Source organism: Pongo abelii, chromosome 18, assembly GCF_028885655.2.
Source record: "Pongo abelii isolate AG06213 chromosome 18, NHGRI_mPonAbe1-v2.0_pri, whole genome shotgun sequence".
Taxonomy (NCBI): Eukaryota; Metazoa; Chordata; class Mammalia; order Primates; family Hominidae; genus Pongo; species Pongo abelii.
Window position 1 is genome coordinate 72,132,568 of NC_072003.2, and position 16,675 is coordinate 72,149,242.

General features: G+C 39.6%; 1 protein-coding gene and 1 non-coding gene across 7 annotated transcripts in view; one reads left to right on the forward strand and one right to left on the reverse strand.

Annotated features, from left to right (window-relative positions):
• Nucleotides 1-16,675, forward strand: part of PHLPP2 (PH domain and leucine rich repeat protein phosphatase 2) — a 78,668-nt gene that overhangs the window by 43,412 nt on the left and 18,581 nt on the right. For all 6 annotated transcript variants that reach the window (XM_054534068.2, XM_002826606.6, XM_009250891.4 and 3 more), the window contains 7 exons: nucleotides 959-1,105; nucleotides 1,507-1,737; nucleotides 3,817-4,019; nucleotides 8,132-8,192; nucleotides 11,131-11,226; nucleotides 13,162-13,317; nucleotides 16,418-16,618. In XM_054534068.2, the coding sequence (XP_054390043.2) occupies nucleotides 959-1,105; nucleotides 1,507-1,737; nucleotides 3,817-4,019; nucleotides 8,132-8,192; nucleotides 11,131-11,226; nucleotides 13,162-13,317; nucleotides 16,418-16,618 (1,095 nt within the window). The remainder of the gene's footprint in view (nucleotides 1-958; nucleotides 1,106-1,506; nucleotides 1,738-3,816; nucleotides 4,020-8,131; nucleotides 8,193-11,130; nucleotides 11,227-13,161; nucleotides 13,318-16,417; nucleotides 16,619-16,675) is intronic.
• Nucleotides 14,309-14,415, reverse strand: LOC112129519 (U6 spliceosomal RNA). The gene has a single exon (XR_002911910.1). It is a non-coding gene; the product is annotated as a U6 spliceosomal RNA (small nuclear RNA).

Below are 16,675 nucleotides of genomic sequence, written 5' to 3' on the forward strand. Positions count from 1 at the left end.
CAATGCTATCTCTGGGTAAGACAATATAGATACTTTTACTTCCATGAACAAAATAGAAGCACTAAAAATTATTTTGTGTTGTGTATCAGGTCACATAATGGTAAAATGGCTGTCACATTCGTATTTTCAAGCTCTAACTGGTTTATTCATTTTATGTGACATTTTAGTCAACATAATTTCAGTATGAAAAAAGAAGTTGCTTATAAATGGGATTTGATCTACATATTTGTTAGCTGTTGCTCTATGAGTTGATTAATTATTGCAAGGATTTTGTATATTACATGTAGAAATTTAATAATGGAAAAAGATTTCAAGCGTATCAAGTATGATGAAATACAAAAGAATTGTACCAGCATGAGCTGTTCTTCAAGATTGTCTACCTTTTTTTTTTTTTTTTTTTTTTTTTTTTGAGACGGAGTCTTACTCTGTGGCCCAGGCTGGAGTGCAGTGGCGCAATCTCGGCTCACTGCAAGCTCCATCTCCCGGGTTGATGCCATTCTCCTCCCTCAGCCTCCCGAGTAGCTGGGACTACAGGTATCCGCCACCACCCCTGGCTAATTTTTTCTGTTTTTTAGTAGAGACAGGGTTTCACTGTGTTAGCCGGGATGGTCTTGATCTCCTAACCTCGTGATCCACCTGCCTCGGCCTCCCAAAGTGCTGGGATTACAGGCATAAGCCACTGCACCCAGCCAAGATTGTCTTCCTTTTTAAGGAGAAAAGAGAGCTCCCGTAATGCTAAGACGTGGTTTCCTTCATCACATGGACTGCGCATTAGTCATCTTGGTGTCCTCTGTCGCCACTCAGTGTTTGATATGTAGCGAGTGCTCAATAAGTATTTTTGGAATAAATTCTATTATAGACATTTAAAATAGATCATCAAAGGCCATTGATGTCCCTCGTAAAGCTACAGTAATAGATGTATTGAAATGCAATATGCATTTTTGCCTTTGCTCTTTAGATTTTCTCAACTGAAGGGCCTGAACTTGTCCCATAATAAACTTGGGTTGTTTCCTATATTGTTATGCGAGATCTCTACCCTGACTGAGCTCAACGTTTCCTGTAATGGATTTCATGACCTACCAAGTCAAATTGGCAATCTGCTAAAGTAAGTAACTTTTACTAGATTCCTCTTTTCCCTTGCAGAATAAGGAACTTGCCTGGGGTTTGGAATGAAGGTAGTATCTTGAGCTCTTGCAGTGAAATATATCATGTACTTCTTAGGATTCTAGTCAGCAGCAGTTTTTGACGTCAGAGATCTACCTGCCCGTAGCAGTGACTGATCCCTTAGCTTCAACAGCAGCGGTCTTAACTCTTAATGTTGGAGGGACCATTTGTTTAAGTTGTGTGTAACTCATCTATTAAGTCTGTATACATGGAGAGTTAGGACACTTTACTATTTTGGGATTGATAATAAATTAGTGACATAAATCAGAATCCCCAACTCTGATTCTGTGCATTCCAGTGAAACCTTTCATAAAGTAGACTTGTTTTGTTTTCTTTCTATAGTCTTCAAACCCTCTGTCTTGATGGCAACTTTCTGACTACTTTACCTGAAGAATTGGGAAATCTACAACAGCTTTCCTCCTTGGGAATTTCCTTCAACAACTTTAGTCAAATTCCTGAGGTTTATGAGAAACTCACTATGTTAGATAGAGTGGTTATGGCAGGAAATTGCCTGGAAGTCCTGAACTTAGGGGTGCTGAATAGGATGAACCATATCAAGCATGTGGATTTAAGGTAAGGTGATTTTTTACCACAGCTTCCTTTAAATTGACTCTGGTGGACCTTTATGTCTTCTCTTTATGAAGATTTGTTTAAAACATTAGGGTTTTAAAAATTTTGTTGTTGTTTTGAGACAAGATCTCACTTTGTCACCCAAGCTAGCATACAGTGACACGATCTCGGCCCACTGCAGTCTTGACCTCCCGTTCTCAGGCGATTCTCCCACCTCAGCCTCCCGAGTAGTAGGGACTTCAGGTGCACACCACGAGGCCTGGCTAATTTTTTTCTACTTTTAGTAGAGATGAGGTTTCACCATGTTGTGCAGGCTGGTCTTGAACTCCTGGACTCGAGCAGTCCACCCACCTCAGCCTCCCAAAGTGCTGGGATTACAGCCACCACACCTGGCCCATAACTTTAGGTTTTTTGAGTAGTATAGAAATATATATTTTCAAAGATATAGTAAGACTTTACTTATCACTCAGTAGCAGAGAGATTAAGGATCAGGTAGTTGTACCATGTGATATAGACTATCAAATTGCCTTTGACAAAGATTGTTCTCACTTACCCTCCCATCAGTGTATATTTTTTATTTTAAAAATTTTTTATAGAGATGGGGTCTTGCTGTGTTGCCCAGGCTGGTCTTGAACTCCCTGGCTCAAGTAGTCCTCCTGCTTTGGCCTCCTAAAGTGTTGGGATTACAGGTGTGAGCCAGTGTGCCCGACCCCTCCACCATTTTATGAGAATTCCCATTTTCTCATATATTTGTCAATATTGGATTTTAGCATTTCTTTTTATTTATCATCAGTCTAGTAGGTTGAAAAAAGTATTTCATTGTTTTAATCAATGTTTATTTACATAGCAGTGAGGTTGAACATCTTTTTTATATGTATATTAGTAGTTTGTAGATTTCCATAAATGACCATTTTTCTGTTGAGTCATTGGGTTTCTTCTTGATATCCATTGTATTACAATTAAAATGTTAAAGGTTTCATTACTAAGAACTTTTTATGAGAGTTTTATTTTCTAGTCATAATATTTTCCTAAAGGAAGCTGGTAAAAAGATACCTACTGGATGTTCTGTTATTTACAGTAAGCCATTGATGTAGCTTGTAAAGACAGTAAGAGAGAGTTTTTGTTTTTTAACCGCACCAGAGACTTAAGAGAGATATTTATAGAAATATAGGAAAGTGAGAACAGACCTGCATAAATTAAATCATACACTCGTGTAGAAAAAACCCAGAGGTCATTTTCTATAATTTGCCATTGAACTCTTCCATATATATATATGCAGATTATTTCCTTGTCTGTTAATTAATTTTGTGTTTGAACCTTAGCACTAGAGATAGAGCAGGCATAGCAACAGGAAGAAGTATGGCTCCATCCTTATACTCTGGACATGGTACTGTTGTGACTGCTTTGCTGCTCACTAACTCAAAAGGTTGTGTTCATCTTCCTGTTCATTTGTCCTACTTAGTGCCCACCTGACATTATTAGGTATTTGGATGTAAGTGTTTAACTGTTCATAGATATGGCCTCTTTTTTCCTTCTCTTTATTAATTTGTATATGTATTTGCCAGTTTGGATTGTCTAACTTGGCTGTACCTTGAGTTATTCATCAGCTGTAGTTATTTATATAGTACCTTGCAAAATGAGGCGAGTAGTGAAATTCTTAAATTGTTTAGGAAACAGAGAAAGGGGGCCGGGCACGGTGGCTCACGCCTGTAATCCCAACACTTTGGGAGGCCGAGGCAGGCAGATCATCTGAGGTTAGGAGTTCAAGCCTGGCCAACATGGTGAAACCCCATGTCTACTAAAAATACAAAAAATTAGCCTGGCATGGTGGGGGTGCCTCTAATCCCAGCAACTTGGGAGGCTGAGGCAGGAGAATCGCTTTAACCCGGGAGGCAGAGGTTGCAGTGAACTGAGATCACGCCATTGCACTCCAGCCTGGACAACACAGTGAAACTCCATCTCAAAAAAAAAAAAAAGGAAACAGAGAAAGGGATCATACCTGTCCTACTTTTTATTTTTATTCTGGTAAGCACATTTAATAGACTCTTATTTATGATTATTTTCTTGTTTCTGCGTATTAAGGATGAACCATTTGAAAACCATGGTTATTGAAAATCTGGAGGGAAATAAACACATCACCCACGTGGATCTGCGGGACAACCGACTGACTGACTTGGATCTTAGCTCCTTATGCAGCTTGGAACAGCTGCACTGTGGGCGGAATCAGCTGAGGGAGCTAACACTCAGTGGCTTCTCCCTTCGGACCCTCTATGCCAGTTCCAACAGTGAGTTTTCTGTGCAGCCTTTTTTTTTCTCTTTCAGCTGTTGTCAGTGCTTTCTGAGAACAGTGGCACCTGTGGTGTTCCTCAGCCACTCTGCAGGATGGGGTTTGTGGCTCATTGAGGCAAAGCTTTATCTTTTCACTTTGCTGTCAATACTTAAGTGGTTACAGTGTGCATAAAAAGACATGGCAGGATACTTTGAGCTTTACTAATTGAGCATAATAAGAGGCATTCCACAGAATAGTGGTGGTGGGGAGGTGGGCAAGCATGTTCAAAACAGAGCATCAATAATAGTCTAAAACAGGTTGGCAAACTATACCCCAGGACCGCATCTGGCCTGCCACCTCTTTTTTTGTGGCCCATATGGAATGGTTTTTACATTTTTCTAATGGTTGGGTAAAAAAAAAAGTCAAAAGGAGAATTTTGTGGCTGATCGTGGGGGCTCATGCCTGTAATCCCAGCACTTTGGGAGGCTGAGGTGGGCTGATCATCTGAGCTCAGGAGTTCGAGATTAGCCTGGGCAACATGGCGAAACCCCATTTCTACAAAAAATACAAAAATTAGCCAGCATGGTGGCACACCTATGGTCCCAGCTACTCAGGAGGCTGAGATGGGAGGATCACTTGAGCCTGGAAGGCAGAGGTTACAGTGAGCTGAGATCGTGCCATTGCATGTTCTTATGAGAGAACTGGGTGAGACTTGTGAGACCCTATCTCAAAAAAAGAAAGAAGAATTTTGTGACATGTGAAAATTACTATGAAATTCAAGTTTCTGTGTTTCTAAATGAAGTTTTACTGGAATGCAGCCACAGTGGTTTGCTTGCATATTATTTATACATTCTTGCTCTTGTGCTACAGTGGCAGAATTGAATAGTAGTAAGAGAGACTGTGATATAGTCCGCAAAGCCTAAAATGTTTACTATTTAGCCTTTTACAGAAAAAGTTTGCCAGTTTGTGGTTTAAAAGCTTGTGTAGCCTCAGTGCTAGAATGAGAAGCCCCTGATTTCAATAGTGATTTGCCCTAAGAATATTTTTCAATGAAAAGGTCCTCATATTTGTCAAGGCCATTCTTTTTATGGAAAGTTCTTTACCTTTCTTTACTTTTGATATGTGTTTAAGGAAGGAAAGGAAAATAGGTTAAATTTTACTGTCAGAAAAATGTAAATTTAAATAGTAACATTTTATACTCATCAAATTAAAAAAAAGGTAATTCTGAGTGTTTCCAGAGGCGAGGAGAAGCATCTTCCTGAGCACTCACACACTGCCAGTGAGAGGTGACTGGTAAAACCACCCTAGAGAGTAATGTGACAGTGTTAGAGATGTCGAGACACACACATACCATATTCTAGAAGTTCCCTGATTGGGATATATCCCAAAGACACCCACATGTGCACAAGGAGATGTATACCAGATTGTTTATCACTTTTTGTGAGCACGAAAAAGTAGGATTTTGAGACAGAGTCTAGCTCTGTTGCCCAGGCTGGAGTGCAGTTGCCTGGTCTCAGCTCACTGCAACCTCTGCTGCCCAGGTTCAAGCAATTCTCTTCTCTTAGCCTCCTGAGTAGCTGGGATTACAGGAGTGTGCCACCATACCCATCTAATTTTTGTATTTTTAGTAAAGACATGGTTTCACCATATTGGCCATGCTGTTCTTGAACTCCTAACCTCTAGTTAGCTGCCTACCTCAGCCTCCCAAAGGGTTGGGATTACGGGTGTGAGCCATTACACCCGGCCTAAAAGTAGGATTATTAATAGGAAAATGGGCAAATCAGTAGTATGTTTATGCAATAGAATATTGCACAGCAATGGAAATGAATGTGCTAAAGCTTTGTATGGTAATATGGATAAATTGCAAACTTTTTTTTGAGCAAGGAAAAGTGCATAATTAAATGTATATTGTGATAGTTATATCAAAATTTAAAACACACAGAAATATTGTTTTCTTAGCTATAAATATGCCATAACTATGAAAGAATACATGAGAATGATGAAAACCATATTCAGGATGATGTTTACCTCTTGGTATGTGTGGTATTTTAATTCTTTATTAAAAAAAAAAAAAGTCTGGGCCAGGCACGGTGGCTCAAGCCTGTAATCCCAACACTTTGGGAGGCCTAGGTGGGCAGATCACCTGAGGTCAGGAGTTCGAGACCAGCCTGGCTAATATGGTGAAACCCCGTCTCTACTAAAAATACAAAAAATTAGCTGGGCATGGTGGCGCTTGCCTGTAATCCCAGCTATTCGGGAGGCTGAGGCAGGAGAATTGCTTGAACCCGGGAGGTGGAGGTTGTAGTGAGCCAAGGTCATGCCATTGCACTCTAGCTTGGGCAACAAGAGCAAAGCTCCATCTCAAAAAAAAAAAAAAGTCTGCCGCATATAAAGCAGAATGTAGGTTTGTTAAAAGCTATATGATAGGTGAAAGAGGATTCATTATTTTATTCTCTTTATTTTTCTGTATCTGTAAACTAGATTATACAGATAAAAGTTGAGGACTTCTGTTTGCGTTGCCTTTTACTATGTTATAGAAGCTTCAAATTGTAGCTTAGATTAATTGCTTGGTCAGAAGAGTGTTAAAACTGGTGAGTGTTGACTTATGCTGTTTGTAGATGCCTGACATCGTAGTAAGTCCTAGCTGTGGAGATTTTTGTTATCAGGCCCATCCCTATCCTTAATGTGTCTAAACAGTCTGAATTCCTGGCCCTACTGGAAAAGACCTCATCAACAGGCACACAGTCCTAAATATTTACTCTTTGTAAATATTTAAGTATATACAAATAAATGAAATATTTTAATAGTATTTAAATACTTAAATATTAAGTATTTAATATTTAAGGGCTTGTTTGAGGTCTTCTACTCCATTTACAAAATCCTTAAATTCTACAACCTGGAAGAATTCACATAAAAACTTGCAGTTTTGATGCCTCAAAGTCAAAAACTCTGCTTTACAAAAAGAAGTTATCTAAATGTGATCAGTTAATATAGGGAAAGCGCTGAACTTGACTAGTCATCAGGGATATGCAAATTGAAACTCCTACGTAGCACCACTATACACCTACCAGAATGACTAGAATGGAAAGGCCTAAAAATCCCAGGAGCAGCTGTTGGAATGTAAATTGGTACAACCACTTTGGAAAACTGTTCAGTAGTATCTGCTAAGGTGAACAGAAACATACCCTGTACCCCGCAGTGCCTCTTCTAGGCTTATGTTCAATATAAGACTTATATTAGTCCACAAAAGACATGGACAAATATGTTCATAGAAGTACTATTCATAGTAACTGCAGACTGGAAGACTTAACATGTCATCAACTCTAAAATGGGCCAATAAATTGTGGTATATTCACATAAAATAATTTTTTACAGGCATGAGAATGAATGAACTATAATCATATACAACTGTATAAACAAATCCTGTAAACATATTATGGAGTGAAAGAAGCCAGACAAGTAAATTATACATACTGTGTGCATATATTTATGTAGATAGGCAGAAGTAATTATACATACTGTATGCATATGTTTACATAGATAGGCAAAAGTAATTATACATACTGCATGCATATATTTATGTAGACAGGCAAAAGTAGTTTGGTACTTGGAGTCAGGGTAATGTTACCCTTCAGGGGCAATGACTGGAAGGGGAAACATGGGGTAGTTCCCAGGGAGCTGGTAATGTTCTGTTTCTTGATCTGGGTGTTGGTTCCACTAGTGTGTTGGTTCCACTAGTGTGTTCAGTTTGTGAAATTTTACTGAATTGTTGCACTCTTCTGTGTTTTTGTTATACTTCAATTAAAAGTTAAAATATTGCCAGTAAAAGTCTAATTATTTTTATCAAGTTAAAAAGCTAAGTAGTTACTGTTAACATGTAACTACTGCTTAACGTATAAAGGCAGTGCAGTACACAGGATCCTTCAATTTGCTGTTACATTTGTTTTTCAAGACAAATTGGGATCAGTTAGTCAAAGTGAGTTTTCAGTAGTTTTTGTCTTTAGCTCATCTTAGTAGAATACATCAGTTTTCTCTCTGGTGATTTCACTAAGCTACTTTTCCATTGTCAGCTCTCAGTTACTTTCTTTTTTAGAGGATTTCACTAACACCTGTTTGTTTTTGGATTAGGGCTGACAGCAGTGAACATTTATCCAGTACCCAGCCTGCTTACTTCCTTGGATCTCTCCCGGTGAGTGTCTTTCATGAGGGTGGCGCTTGTTTCTTACTATTTAAGAGATACATGTGGATTCTTTGGCAGTTTTGATGCACAAGAAATCTAAGTATATTGAAATATTTGGATAACCTGGAAAAAGAAAGGATGAGTGGACGAATAAGTTTAATAGCCTTACTGTATAAAGGAAGGATTCTCTTGAAATAGTAAGGTGTCTGTGAATTACTTTTTCTTAAAGACTATGGATGTAGGATGAGATGCAAACAAAGAAGACCTGTTATCTTCAAGGCACTGATTGCTGTTTTGTCAGTTGGAATCAGATAATTCTTGATTTTTAGATAGTGGGTGTTTGTTTGTTTTTTTGAGACGGAGTCTCGCTCTGCCGCCCAGGCTGGAGTGCAGTGGCATGATGTCGGCTTGCTGCAAGCTCTGTTTCCCGGGTTCACATCATTCTCCTGCCTCAGCCTCCCGAGTAGCTGGGACTAAAGGTGCTCACCACCACACCTGGCTAATTTTTTGTATTTTTAGTAGAGATGGGGTTTCACCACATTAGCCAGGATGGTCTCGATCTCTTGACCTTGTGATCTGCCTGCCTTGGCCTTCCAAAGTGCTGGGATTACAGGCGTGAGCCACTGAGCCCAGCCAGATAGTGGGTTTTTAAAATATTATTTAATTTTTTTGTACTCCTATAACTCATGTTGGTCTTATTTTTGAAGGGACATTAATTATATTCAGGATTTTATTACTCCTCTCGGTGGCCAGAAACAAACAAATGAGGTTTGTTTTTCTTTTATTCATTTATAACCACTGTTGGGCATTCTGGGTTCAGCGGTAGAGTTTTGCAGTCTAGTGGCGAGATGAACAATCAAACAAGCAGTGACAGGGCAGCATCCTAAGTGCTGTGAGTACAGGGTGCCCAAAGCAGATCAAAGGGGCAGTGGGCAGGGTCCTATTTGGTCAGGGTTGTTGTGAAGACTGAGATGATAAATGCAAAATGCATAGGATAGTACCTGACTATGTAGTCATCTCAAGAAATACTAACTGTTTTAGCCAGGTTTCTTTTTGTTGATTTCGTTACTTTATCATTATCATTTTAAGCTAATGTTTTAGATTCCCTTCCATTTCTTTTCTGCTTATCTTCCCAGCAAAACCCCAGCATGGGTCAGTACTAAAATTTTACCTTTTCCATTGAGCTTGATCGTTGCCGAAGAAAATCACATCCAAGTAGACACCACTACAAACTCAAAATTTCCAACCTCATCTGGAGCTTATTGGTTCTTTGTCTTGCCAGCGCCTTCCAGTGTCCTCAGCATCTACCTCCCTCAGTGTCCCCCTCCCCAGTCTCCTCCATGCTGGAACTTAGCTTCCTACTTGACTGGGAAAATAGAGGCCATTGTGGGCGATTTCCCTCAGCTTCCAAACACCCACCTTGCTTGAATTTATGCAGATGCGTATTCATTCTCAGCTTCTGTCCTCTGTTCATGGCCAGTCCAGCTGTCTGTGCCTGTGATTCCTCCGCTCCCACTGCCCTGGACCTTGCTCTGTTCGTCGTCATTATTGTCCTTCTCTCTCCCCCTCCTCTTCCCTTCCTCTCGTGTGTACGTGTGTGTGTATGTGTGTGTGTGTGTGTGTTTTCAGCCTCTTTTTTCTTAGTCTGTACACACACTTTGTCTTTTCTGTCATAACAAAGTTCCCTTTACCTCACAACCCCCCTAGCTATTTTCTTAATTCATCTCTTCCCCCTTTTGTCCAAATTTCTCAAGAATTATGTGCATTTGTTGGCTTAGTTTCTTCAGTCCCCATCTGCTTATCCTTTTAACAGCTCAGTTTAGTTCTGCTCTTATTGGAACTTTTCTGTGTTGACACAGTTAATCTTGTTCTCTTTTCTCCCAACATGCTTTTTCCTTGGCTGGCTAATACAGTCTGATTTTTTTCATGCCACTATGGCCATGTTTCTTTTGCATACCCTTCTTCCTCAGCTAGCCCTTTAAAGGTCGATTATCCCCAGGGTTCTGTCCTTGGTCTGCTATACTTCATTGGACGTGACCTCATTTACTCCAGTTATTTCAGCTACACTCAGATCTCCAGCCCAGGCCATCTCCTCCGGGTGCTCCAGCATCACCAAGCTGCTTGTTATTCCCCATACATGTCATGCATTTCTTCTCTTGCTTCTGTGCTCTAGCTCATGTTGCCACCCTGTGCTTGGAATGTGCTCCTCACCTCAGGCCTTTGTACAACATCTTCATATTCTAACCCACATATTTCTTAGAGAGCTTGTTTTGATCCATTTTAGGTAAAGGGTTTCCTTCACTAAGGTATAGCAATATGTGTGTTTCTCTTACATAGCGCAGCTTCATTCTGCCTCATTATATCGCTTGATAAACCCGTAGATACCTTGAGGCCTAGAGAAGCTGTCATATCTGAAAAAAAATTCTCTTGACTAAATATCTGCCTGGTGCTCTACTAATTATTTGAGCTCACATTCTAAATGGTTTGAAACTTTTTCCCTACTAGTTATCTTTTACCTGTACTGTCTTACTTGTATTCATTCTGTTCATTTTCCTTGGAATTTTCTTCTCTTCTCACCCAGTCATTACCTGTGGAAGTCTTAACTCATCTTTGAAGGTTTGTTAATTATAATTCCTTATCTTTCCCTCATCCCATCCCGCCACAAGTGTGCTTTTCTATTGCAGAAAGCCTTTTTATCCTCTTTGAGCATGTAACATAATTGATCCAGTATTATACATTTTCAAGTACTTGTCTCTCCTCTCCCTTCTAATTCAACAGCATTCACTGAGCACCTACTATATTCCAGGCAATGTTCCAAGGGATGCCTTGGAGACAGTGTTCCTGCCCTCAAGGGGTCATAGGCTGGTTAATGGATACATTATAGCCTAGTGAAATGAGTTCCACTTGTCATCTTAAATGGTGCCATTTAATTATTTATTTTCTGCAGAAACCTGCTAGAGTGTGTCCCTGACTGGGCCTGTGAAGCAAAGAAGATAGAAGTATTAGATGTGAGCTATAATCTTCTCACAGAGGTTCCCATGAGGTATGTGTGCCTGAATGCATATATTATGTATATATGTATGTATATACTAACATTTACGTGTGTGTATATTTAATTTTTTTTCTAGATTTGGGTTGCCTTTTATTTGTTCAGTGTGTTGAGTACCTGCTGAGCATGAGGCAGTGTGATGTGCTGTAATAAAGCATGGGCTTGGCTTGCACGGAAAGTAATGAGAAGATAGTGTAACATATGTGGATAACTGTGATGAAATAAATACACTAAGAGTTGCTGCCATAGGTTGGTGACATGATAGTAATAATAGTTAATTTTTATAGGATGAGCTATTATAAGCTGGGCAGTGTTCTAAGAACACCACTTTTATGATTTTACCTAATCCTTTAAAAACCTTATCATATATTTAATAGGTGCTGTTATCTTCATCTTAGAAATGAGGAATGTAAAGCTTAGAGCAGTTAGGTAACTTGTTGAAGGTTGCACTTAACCAGGAAGTGACGGGAGCTGGCATTTGAAGGTAGTCTTTTTTTTTTTGGAAACAGGGTCTCATTCCGTCACCCAGGCTGGAGTGTAGTGGCACAATCACTCCTCACTGCAGCATCAACCTGCCAGGCTCAGGTGATTCTCTGGCCTCAGTGCCCCCCTCAGTAGCTGGGACTATGGGTGCACACCACCACACCCAGCTAATTTTTGTATTTTTAGTAGAGACAGGGCTTTGCTATATTGGCCACACTGGTCTCAAACTCCTGGGCTCAAGCAATGGGCCCATCTCAGCCTCCCAAAGTGCTGAGATTGCAGGCAGGAGCCACCACACCTGGCCTTGGATGTAGTCATTTTTACTCCAGAGCCTTCACTCTTTTTTTTTTTTTTTTTTTTTTGAGACAGAGTCTTGCTCTGTTGCCCAGGCTGGAGTGCAGTGGCTCAGTCTCGGCTCACTGCAAGCTCCGCCTCCTGAGTTCGCATCATCCTCCTGCCTCAGCCTCCCAAGTAGCTGGGACTACAGGTGCACGCTGCCACACCCAGCTAATTTTTTTTTTGTATTTTTAGTAGAGATGGGGTTTCACCGTGTTAGCCAGGATGGTCTCGATCTCCTGACTTTGTGATCCGCCCACCTCTGCCTCCCAAAGTGCTGGGATTACAGGCGTGAGCCACCGCGCCCAGCCAGAGCCTTCACTCTTAATCACTACACTGTATAAATTAAATGGAGAAAATCAGAAGAAATTTGAATAATTTGGAAATGTTTCATGGAGAAGATGGCATTTGAATTGACCTTTACCAGATGATGGGATTTTTCTAAGTGGTGGGAGAAAGAGAGGGGGGCTTGGTGAAGGCGGCAGGGAATGATATATTCAAAAGCATTGAGGTATAAAATGTTATTTTCTATGGAGTCTTTAAAATTAAACTAGAGGCGTTTAACATACTAAATGTGAACACAATCTTTGAAGTCAAACCTTAATTCAAGTCCAGACTTTACCATTTACTATGCAGTGTGAAATCTTAGGCAAATCAAATTACTGAACCTTTCTGAATTAACTTCATTGTTAAGTGGCTTAGCACATTTTAAGTACTCAATAAATAGTAGTTTTTATTGTAATGAAATGTTACGAATTTATTCACAAGATGTGTTAATATTAATATACTGAATTTGTGGTGCTGCTTAGACTTAAAATCTAAATTGATTTATTCTAGAAATTGCCTTTTTAGTGTAGATCTCCTCTGTGCTGTTTGCCTTCACTAATTCACCTTTTCTCAGAATGACCTTAATGACTTCCTGGTGGGTGGTAGGTAAATATATGGTCATAGCTGCTTTCTTGGCTCAGGCACTTACTTGTCAGTGAGTATACAATCTAGGAGAATATGTTTCTATAAGTTAACTGATTTCAGTTAAATAGGCTAGGACAGCCTCAGAAAGAATGATTTAACTAAGTTTTTAATGTGTTTGTTTGTATGTTTCCCCCTTAGAATTCTGAGTAGCTTGAGTCTTAGAAAACTGATGCTGGGACACAATCACATGCAAAACCTCCCAACACTGATAGAGCACATCCCCCTTGAGGTGTTGGATCTTCAGCATAATGCACTCACGAGGCTGCCAGACACTCTCTTCTCCAAGGCCTTAAAGTAAGTACCATAGAATTTTTTTCAGAAGAGCAGAATCATTGGCTAAACAGACTGCAGTGACTTATCATTGGAGTGACCTTTGGAACTATATTTACAGAGAGTTTACCTAATAGTCCAACTATGAGTGGAGACTTATTTGCAATTTTTATGAAACAAAATATGACACTGTTTTATGAGGCAGTAACTCATAGTTGAAATAACTGTCAAATCCTTAAAGAGGTTTCTGTGTTGTAAACAATTTCAGACAGGTTGAGAAGATTCAGGCTTTCATCTCTGAAAATGAATATAGTTATGATATTTAAAGAGAAAGCACAACATTCTGCTGTGGTTTCTTTGGGCAATTTTGAGCTTTTGCATTGGAGAGAAAAGGACATACCACTAAAGTTAATTTGGTTTTTGCTCCTAGCTTTACCGAACTGCCTTTAAATTACAGTCTTTATGTGCAAACCTTTTTGTGTACTTTTTGAAAACTGTATTTACAGATAATGTGCTTCCAAAAGGTGTCATTTGCCTTCTCACTATAAATTAACAAATAGATGACATGTCTTGCTATTTTAGGCCTGTAATCAGGTGTACCTAATGTGTACATCACCTTTAAGTGAAAACTAGTTTTGTGGAGTTTATTTGTTTTTTGTGGGGTTTGTTTTGTTTGTTTTTTGTTTTTTTTTTTTTTTTAGAGACATGGTTTCACTCTGTCACTCAGGCTGGAGTGCAGTGGTGCAATCATAGCTCCCTGCAGTCTTGACCTCCTGGGTCCAAGTGATCCTTCCTCCTCAGCCTACTAAGTAATTGGGACCACAGGCATGCACCACCACACCTGGCTAATTTTATTTTTTGTAGAGACACGGTTTCACCATTTTGTTCAGGCTGGTCTCAAACTCCTGGACTCAAGTGATCTGCCTATCTTGGCCTCTCAAAGTGTTGGGATTAACAGGCGTGAGCCACTGCACCCAACCTGAAAACTAGTTTTTTTCTTTTTCTTTTCTTTTTTTTAAATATGGAATGGTTCACAAATTTGCCTGTCATCCTTGCTCAGAGTCCATGCTAATCTTGTCTATATCGTTCCAATTTTAGTATATGTGCTGCCAAAGCAAGCACTGAAAACTAGTTTTTAATTATATTTTTCTACAACATGGAGAAGGCAATATTGTCTTCAATTTAGAAATGGAGAAAACAGAGATGAGCAGTAGTAAATGAATAGGAGACCTAAAAAACTGTTTAGCCCACAGTTGTCTGGCTTGTTCTCTCTTTAGCAGCTTATACATCTCTTAATGTATAATACAGTTGGTTGGATAGTCTTCAAAATAAAATCTTTGGAAATTCTAAAACGTATTTAAAGGAAATTTTCTTTATGTAACATTTAATGGAGTATTGATGCAGTTGTTAATCTACAAATATTTGTTAGCAATGCATAACGCTGCATTTGGTCCTCATGATAGACTGAATGAAATTAGTTTACAACCTTAGAATCTGTAGTGAGTAACTTAGCTGTAGCGAACTGTCGGTGGTATTTATTTAATACAAACTCTGGACAGAGCTTTGTTGAGACCACAACACAAGCAGACACACAGTACCTGCCATTAGCTTAAAAGCTAATTCGTTATGTGAAACTTATATTTCAATATAAAAAGTGAATTAGGGATTATGGATCATACAACATGAAGAAGACATGAGAACACACAAGTTTAATGATAAATAGCTGCCTTTTATTGAGAATGTTCTGTATATACCAAACACTATGTTAGGCAAATTTTAAAATTGTACCATGTTTTATCTACTAGACTGGCAAAGATTAATGGATTTGTAATATTCAGTGTTGACAAAGTTGTGACAAACTGGCACTCTTAATAGTCTTCTTGTGGAAGTATAATTTATTTTTTTTTGAGACACAGCCTAGCTGTGTTGCCAGGCTGGAGTGCAGTGACATGATCTTAGCTCACTGCAACCTCCGCCTCCTGGGTTCAAGCAATTCTCCTGCCTCAGCCTCCCAAGTAGCTGGGATTACAGCCATGTGCCACCACACTCAGCTTTTTTTTTTGTATTTTTAGTAGAGATGGGGTTTCACCATGTTGGCCAGGATGGTCTCAATCTCCTGACCTCATGATCCACCCACCTTGGCCTCCCGAAGTGCTGGGATTACAGGCGTGAGCCACCTCGCCCAGCCGGAAGTATAATTTCATATACTCTTTCAGGAGCTCAGTTTGGCAATATATTAAATCTCTAAAAAATGTGTATCCTTTGATCCCACAAATTCCGTTTTTAGGAATGTACTCTAAGGAAATAATTGGTTAAGGATACAAAGATGCTCATTACAGTGTCTATAATAGCGTGTGTATAGAAATGGAAACAGCCTATATGTTCTTTATTAGGGGATTATGGAATTGGCTGAATACATAATGATGCTGTTAAAACCAGACAAAAGTCTTTTTTTTTTTTCTTTGAGATGGAGTCTCACTCTTTTGCCAGGCTGGAGTGCAGTGGCACGATCTCGGCTCACTGCAACCTCCGCCTCCTGGGTTCAAGCAATTCTCCTGCCTCAGCCTCCCTAGTAGCTGGGACTACAGGAGTGCACCACCACACCCAGCTAATTTTTGTTTTTTGTTTTTAGTAGAGACAGGGTTTCACCATGTTGGCCAGGATGGTCTTGATCTCTTGACCTTGTGGTCTGCCCACCTCAGCCTCCCAAAGTGCTGGGATTACAGGCGTGAGCCACTGTGCCTGGCCCAGACAAAAGTTTTTCTAAATGGTGTCTTCACAGTTCAAAAATATGTGAACATGATATTCAGCAACATCCTTTCAGTAGGCAGTTTGACAGTAAAAGATGAAGTTAGGTTAGAATCAGGCACTCCAGAAGCCTGGGAAAACAACCAGGCTTGTACTTTTTCCTCTCTAGTTGGTTTGCATGAGTTGAGTAAAAGGAACTTTGGGTTGGATAGGATCAATTAGAGAAAAACTAGCTGGAATTTTTTTTTTTTTTTTTTTTTTTTCCATTTGGAAGCTTAGAATGGCAGCATTCCATACTGAAGTGACATGATGGTTTCTATATAGGAAGGCAACAAATAAACTTAAAGGAGGTGATGATCTGTGTGTGTTCTGTCAGTCTCAGATACTTGAATGCATCTGCAAATAGTCTGGAGTCTTTACCATCCGCCTGCACTGGAGAGGAGAGTTTGAGTATGCTGCAGCTGCTTTATCTGACCAACAATCTCCTGACGGATCAGTGCATACCTGTCCTGGTAGGGCACCTGCACCTGCGAATCTTGCACCTTGCAAACAATCAGTTACAGACCTTTCCTGCAAGGTAAAATGAATGCAAACTTCGATCATTTCAAATACACAACATTAATTCTACATTTGT